General features: G+C 61.5%; 1 protein-coding gene across 1 annotated transcript; it reads right to left on the reverse strand.

Annotated features, from left to right (window-relative positions):
• Positions 1 to 459: 459 nt before the first annotated feature.
• Positions 460 to 2,544, reverse strand: LOC136303570 (serine/threonine-protein kinase pim-1-like). Its single transcript, XM_066207202.1, has 5 exons — positions 1,981 to 2,544; positions 1,804 to 1,854; positions 1,258 to 1,624; positions 864 to 1,040; positions 460 to 617 (listed from the first exon to the last, which is right to left on the reverse strand). The coding sequence occupies exons 1-5, from the start codon at positions 2,542 to 2,544 to the stop codon at positions 460 to 462; spliced, it is 1,317 nt and encodes a 438-aa protein (XP_066063299.1).
• Positions 2,545 to 7,092: the final 4,548 nt, after the last annotated feature.

The raw sequence follows: 7,092 nt of genomic DNA on the forward strand, positions 1-7,092 counted from the left end.
TGGTGCCCGGCCAGGCCGTGCCATGCCCACATCTGGGAGCATCCCCCCAGCTGTGGACTCACCTGCAAATTGGGCCCCAGGGAGCGTGTCTGAAGAAGGTGCCAGAATCCAAGTCGATCATCTTCAGCTGCCGGTGGCCAGGTCGAGGAAGAGCTTGGCATCCTTGGGGTTGTCCTTGGTGTCTCCAGCAGCAGCCCCACCTGATACAGCTTCTCCAGGGGCTCCTCCTTCCCTGGGGGCCAGACCAGGCTGTCAGTGCGCTGCCCAGGGCCCCAGCCACCAACGAACCAGGACAAGCATAACTAGGGTGGATGGTGGCCACCAGTGCTTGCTACACCAGGTCTCCAGCTCCGCCCCAGCACAGATGTTCCCATCTGGTCATCCCTGCTCAGAGCTACAGGCAGGACAAAAACACTCTGGTTTTCTTTAGCACTGATTGCCATGAGATGTGTGGAGCTCTTACCTGTCAGGTCTTTGGATCAAACTGTGCACATGGACCTCTCCCATCTTCTGGGGCAGATGAACACCCTGCAGCCAAGGATCACTGAAGAGGTCTTCTAAGGATGGCCTGTCCAAGGGTTGCATGGACAAACACCTCCTGATAACATTTTGGCACTCTGAAGAGAGAAACCAGAAACCAGCAGTCAGTTGGAGAAGGATCCCGTCTGCTTTGCCCCTCCATTCCCGTGCCCAGGCCATGCTGGGTGTGCCCAGAGCTGTGCCTAGACTTCCCCATGGATTCTCTGTTTGGAGGAGAGCAGGACATGTGCCACCTCCTCAGCAGCTGCCAGAGCAGGGTGCTCATCAGCCTGCTGCTGTCTCCCAGCACCGGGATTCCCCTGTGCCCAGAGATGAGGACCCACCTTGAGAGAGCCATCGTGGGAACAAGATGCGCCCCCAGATGAACTGCTGGCCCCTCCTGAACGGGTGCTTCCCCATGACCAGGTGGTACAGCAGGAGGCCCAGGGACCAGATCGTCGCTGCCTCGCCGTGGTAGCGTTGGTGGTGGATCCACTCTGGTGGGCTGTAGGGCAGGGTTCCTATGGAACACAGACGGAGTTCATCAGGGGATGCTGCAACTCCTAAAGCCTCGCCCCGGCATCCCTGGGCGTGTGGGGGCTGGCCCCCTCCCGCCTCCACCCAAAAGCAACTTGGCTCAAGAAATAACGCTGCTCCTAGCAGCGAGAGGGGGAAGCCGCGGTGCTACAGCCAGGCTGGGCCGTGAGATGCCCAGGAACATCCCCTGAGAGGGCTCACCTGCAAATTGCCTGTAGGCTGTGTCTTGGAGGAAGGCGCCACAGCCAAAGTCGATGAGTTTGAGCTGCCCGGTGGCCAGGTCGAGCAGGATGTTCTCGGGCTTGATGTCGCGGTGCAGGACCCCGCAGCTGGTGCAGTGCCGCACGGCCTCCAGCACCTGGCGGAACAGCCCCCGCGCCTCCTCCTCCGGCAGGAACCTCCGCTCCGCCAGGAAACCCGAGAGGTCCTGGCACCGCTCCGGACGCTCCAGCACCAACAGGAAGCTGTTGGGGAGCTCAAGCCACTCCAGCAGCTGAATGATGCCACCACATCCAGAGGACAGCCTGTCCAGCAGCACGATTTCCAGGGGCGCACGGGCGCCGTTGGGCTGCCGAAGGACCACGATGCCGTCAGTGGGGCTGAGGCTGTGCCAGGGCTCGGGAACCCCTCACCCAGCCCCGGATGCTCTGGGCCCCCCGCTCAGCCCACGCCCGCTCTCCCTGCAGGGCTCCCGCCGGCTCTTCCCCTGCCGGGCCCCAGCTTCTCCCGCCGGCCCCGCTCACTCACCAGCTCGCCCCAGTGCTGGACGCGGGCCCGGGGCACGCATTTGATGGCCACCTGCGAGCAAAGGCCAGCAGCGGGCTCAGCTCGCCGCCTGCCCCGCCGCGCCCCGATCTTCTCCTCCTCCTCCTCCGCCCTCCTCCTCCTCCTCCTCCTCCGCCCGCCGCCAGCCCCGCCGCTCACCGGGGCGCCGTCCGAGAGCCGCGTCCCCGAGTAGACGCTGCCGAAGCCTCCGCGCCCCAGCAGCGAACGCAGCCGGTACCGGTCCTGCAGGGCCTCCCGCGCCTCCCCTGCGGGCGACACGCGGCCCTCAGCGCTCGGCCCGGGGCCAGACACGGCCCCCGAGCGCCCCCCGAGCGCCCCGGGCCGGGCATCCCCACCCGCCCCGGGCCCCGGCGGCTCGAGGCCGGCGGCTGCGCTGCCGAGCGGCGGAGCTCGGGCCGGGGAAGCCGCGGCGGAGGCGGCGGGAGCGGCCGCGCCGCGTGTGTCCTTAGCGGGGCCCGGGAGGAGCCGGGGCCGGGGCCGGGGTCGGGGCCGGGGCCGGGGCCGGGGCCGGGGCCGGGGCCGGGGCCGGGGCCGGGGCCGGGGCCGGGGCCAGGCTCGGGACAGGCGCAGCCAAAGCGCAGCGATGCCGCCCCGGCCCCAGGCACTGATGCCCGCCCAGCACCGCCACAGCCAGCACCGCCAGAGCCGGGCGGAGCCCAGACCGCGGCGGGACGCCCGGGGCCGGGGGCGGGCCCGGGGCATGGCCCAGCCCTGCGGGGGGAGAGGGAGAGGCCGGGACGGGGACGCCGAGAGGGGCCGGGGAGGTCGGGAAAGGGACACCGGGAGAGGCTGCGGGACAGCGAGACAGAGTGCGGGACAGCGGGAGAGGGAGAGGAGGAACAAGAGAGGGACGGGGACGGGTCGTAGACGCCGTAGACGCCGTAGACTCGCTGCTGCCGCTGCTGCTGCCGCTGCCGCCGCTGCAACTGGAGCCCTGGGGCCGTTTGTCCGCGTGTCCGTTCCACGCTCCAGCCCCGCGCTCCCCGGGGGCAGCCCCCGAGCCGCTCCAAACACGGCAACTTGGCCGTGCTGAGCCCACATCCAGAGGCCTGACTCCTGCGCCGTGGCAGAGGAATTCCCTCGGTCGCTGCTGTGCATTGTCCCTGCTGAGGCTCAGACACTGTCAGGACACATTCCCTGGTTGTAGGATTCGTGCCCGACCCAAGCACTACGCTTATGTCTCCAGCGTTACTTTGCAGCAAAAACAGGGGAAGGCAAACTCTGTGTACGGCCCATGGTATTTTCGAGTGTCTAAAACTCACTAAGTCATCGATCTGAGAGGTGAGACCCATTTGGAATTAATGGCACGGAGAAGTAGTGCAACACGGAAAAGGGGAGCATAGAAATAAATAGAGGAAAAGCTCTTGCTTTATTTCTTGCGTTTTCATTTCACTTCTGGAAAGCTGTTGCAGTTTTCCAGCAACCTTCACCACAGTCCCAGCTGCTCTTTTCAAGAACCTTTGGTGGAGAACGAGGTCGAGCTTCTGGCACAAGATGCGCCACCAACTGCAGCTTCTCCTGGATTTCCATACTGAGTGCAGCACGACTTTTGCAGCAAAGCAGGACAAATGTTTGGTAAACTTTACGATTTGTCCTTTCTTTTTTCCTTGTGGACTGGGGAGTTGTGCCACTGGTAAGGTTTTCCTTGTTACTGTTTTAATCCAAGAAAACAGGAGGTGGCACCAGCACTTGTTGGGGAATGCAACCCTGACTGAATCCAGAGACAGAATCTCCCTGACACTGTGTGAGCTCCCCGGGCTGGGCTCAGGTTCCTGCTGGGACTCTGCAGAGAGCTCCAGCTGGGATCAGCAGCAGCTGGAAATACCTCTGGGCATCTCCCTTTTCTGCTGCTCGCAGGAAGCAATGAAGTGAGCCAAGAAGTTCTGGTTTTTCTTTCTCCGGGTGCATTTTTTCATTGTGTTTGACACCCCAGCGGCAATTTTTGTGATGGCCTCTCTAAGTTGATTCTATTTCAGCAGCACCAGCAGCAGGGCTGTGTTGGAGCGCTGCAAATGTGGCCTGTGTGGCTTTAATTCCCCTCGACTTAGTGCCCGGGGACTTGGGAGCATTTCAATCTCTTCTTTGCACGGTGCCGGCAACAGAAAGACTGAGTTCACTGTCACAAAAGCACAGCGGGCAGCAAGGATGGAAAAAGGCAATTGCAGTTGTCCTGATAAAATCCAGTCGGCAGACAGAGGGGTGCAGCAGCCGCCGCGATCTCCAATTGCCAAGGCAAAGGCAGCAGCAGCCTCCTGCCGTCACCTCGGGCTGAGTGAAACAGTGCTGAAAACAGCGCTGGAAGCCGACCCTTCCTTTCTCTGGAGGCTGGGTCGGGGCAGCACAGGCGGGCCCTGAGCAGTCTGGGCTGTTGGCGGGTGAGCGTTGCTCCAGGCCGCAGTGGAGCCGGACAAAGGCCTTGGAAGGCGAGGCAGGAGCAGGTGGGAAGGGGCCGGCGCTGCTGCTGCTCCTGCCCGGGAGCCCCGGCCGGGCCGGGCCGGCGCCCGCTGCGCTGCGGCTCCTGCTGCTGCCAGAGCCGGGCGGGCCTCGGGGACAGGGAATGGACACGGGGGGACAGCAAAGGCCGGCGGGGCTGCGGGGATGCTGGTGCTGGGGCCAGCGCCGGCACGGAGCTTCGGCCGCAGTTGACCCGGAGGGAACCGCTGGGCAAAGGCTCCATTTCAGCCTTTCTTTCCTCACGGCTGCGAAACGACCGAAATAAAAGGAGAACCAGCAGGGCCCGGCCCCTTCTCCTTCGGGAGGAGCTCCACGCCTGGGGCCGGGAGGGGCCCTGAGGGGCCGGGAGGGGCAATGAAGGGCCATGAAGGGCTGTCGGGGGCCAGGAGAGGTTCTGTGTAGCCAGGAGGGGTTTGAGGGGCCGTGAGGAGCCTCAGCCCCGGCAGCAGCGGGGTCCCACCGTGTCCCCAGGGCAGGGCAGCCGTGAGGGGCCGCGAGTGCAGACGTGGCAGCAGAGCGGGCTTGGGGCACCTCCGGGAGGGGATGAGAGCCTTCCCCAGCTCCAAACCACACCAAACCCACCACTAACAGGATTTCCCATCTTTAGAATCCACTGGCAACTTGGAGTCGACTGAACCGTTTAATCCCAGTGGAAAATGCAAGGGAATTTTCCTAATGACTTACATCCAGCCTTGGTTAATCGTGTCTAAGATTTAAAAATCTGACCAGTGAAAAGTAACACTAATAAATAATAAGAACAATAGCAAGAAATAAACTCCCAAATCCCAACAGTCAGCACCACACCAAAATGACCAACCTCATTTTTCTTTACTAGCACAAGGTTCACGAAAACAAATGCTGTTAACTTTCTCCACCTCACATCTTCCCCACCAGACAAATGAGGCCGTTTGCAGTGTTTAATACAAGTCACAATGGAGGGCTGGAGGGAAGAACGGGGAGACACTACCAATTTACATGTCAAACCCAGCGGTCCAGCTTCAAAGTGGAGAGAATAAAATGGAATGGGGGCAGGGGCTGGTCAGATGTTCCTCTAAAGGATGGCAAAATCACCTCCAAGTGAACAGGAGGGGAAAATCAATCCCTATAAACCACCCAGGGTGTTCAGGGACTCAGCTGTGAGGAGCTGGACATGGACAGAGGCATCTGGAACAGTTCTTTCCTCAGGCTGAGCTCTCCAGCCTGGCCCTGAAGTTAATCAAGTGCTTTCCCAGAGCATTCCATGGTTGCCAACCACCCTTCAAGATGTGGCTCACAGGAGCAGAGAACCTTTCTCAAGGTTCTGAGCAGAAAAAGTGGCAAGAGATGCCCAATTCAGAGCTCTGTTTAAAAACCTGGAAAATAAAAATCAGTTGAACTCTGAAGCCCAGCGGTGGCTCCCAGAATCTCAGAGCCAAGGGAAAACGGGAAAGGCTTTTTACAAGAACCAACGCTGAAGAGCTCCCAGATGAATGTGTGTGACATTTTGAGAGGCTTCCAGTTTTCCACAGTTTTCCTTGAATTGTTGAAATTGATTTTGCCTTTGCCTCCTCTTGCACTAAAGGAGCCTCATTTCAGCACCAGGAAGGCAAAGCTCATTCCTGGCCCTGGCTGCTGCTGTCCGTGCAGCATTTCCATCCCTCCCGTGGCCTCTTCCCTCAGGGTCCCTGCAGCAGCAGCTGCCGGAGCAGCACATGGAAGCTGCAGATGGAAGTGCTGCCCACCCCAGCCTGAAGCTGCACAAGGATCCTGCTGCCAGGAACCCCAATATTCCCTCCCAGGGGCCCTGCAAACAGTCACCAATTTTCAGAAGAGCAGTGTGGACAGCAGCTGCACCTGGCCGTTATCCTCTATGAAAGGAAGAAAAAAAGACCTCAGCATCGGCTGCTCGGGGCTCAGCTGGGCGTGAGCCTGCAAACCCACAGGGCACCAAGTGTTTGGTGGGCACACAGTGGCCGTGGCTGGGGGCACAGAGCCTTGCATGGTCAGAGAGTGGCAGGAGCACCGCAACCAGCTGCAGGGCGACAGGGCTGGGTCTCAGCATGTCCTTGTCCAAAACTGCAAAGCTGAGCATCACGGCCGTCATCCTGACTGACTGTTCATCTGTGTCCCGCAGGAGCTCCACAAAATGTTCAGTCAGGGGCCACACGTTTTTGGCCTGTGAGGAACACAAGTCGTGAAACGCCGCCCTGGTGCCAACAGGGCCCAGAGGCCAAAGGCCTGTCCCGAGGTCCTCGGGCAGCCGAACCAGGAGGCAGGAGAGCTGGGAGCAGCTGCCTGAGCTCTCGAAGCCCAGCCAAGCCCAAGCGACTGCATTCCCCAGCTCAGCTCCAGCCACTGCCCCCTTGTCACCATTGAGGGAGGGATCCTCAGTGAGCTCGAGAAGGGCCCTGAGCGCAAGGTTACACCTTTCCCTGCACTCACTCCGCAGGTACTTTGGGGGAGCGCCAGAGCAGCCGGCTGGCAGGAACATGGCAGCTCCCCAGGGGCTGCTTGTGGCCTCTGACACCCAATTCCTCAGGGCTTCCCACCAGCCCAGCCCCTCAGAGTCTCCCCCAGCCCGGCCAGCCTGCCCGGCAGCAGAGGCGCAGCCCCACAGCAGCTCCAGAGGAGCCCGATCAAGAGGCACCGCGGAGCCCTCAGCAATCCGGCCAGCAGCACACGGGCAGGAGGACACAGACGGCGGTTCCTGGCTGGCACAGGGCTTGTGGCCATCTCCAGGCTCCGGCCTCGCAGGGATGCCCACAGCTCCGGCCCCCGCCCACGCGCTCTCTCGGCAGTGCAAAGGCTTCCGCAGGA

The sequence above is a fragment of the Chamaea fasciata genome, unplaced genomic scaffold (assembly GCF_029207755.1).
Source record: "Chamaea fasciata isolate MVZ Bird 193981 ecotype frontalis unplaced genomic scaffold, bChaFas1.0.hap1 SCAF_37, whole genome shotgun sequence".
In the NCBI taxonomy this organism is placed as follows: Eukaryota; Metazoa; Chordata; class Aves; order Passeriformes; family Sylviidae; genus Chamaea; species Chamaea fasciata.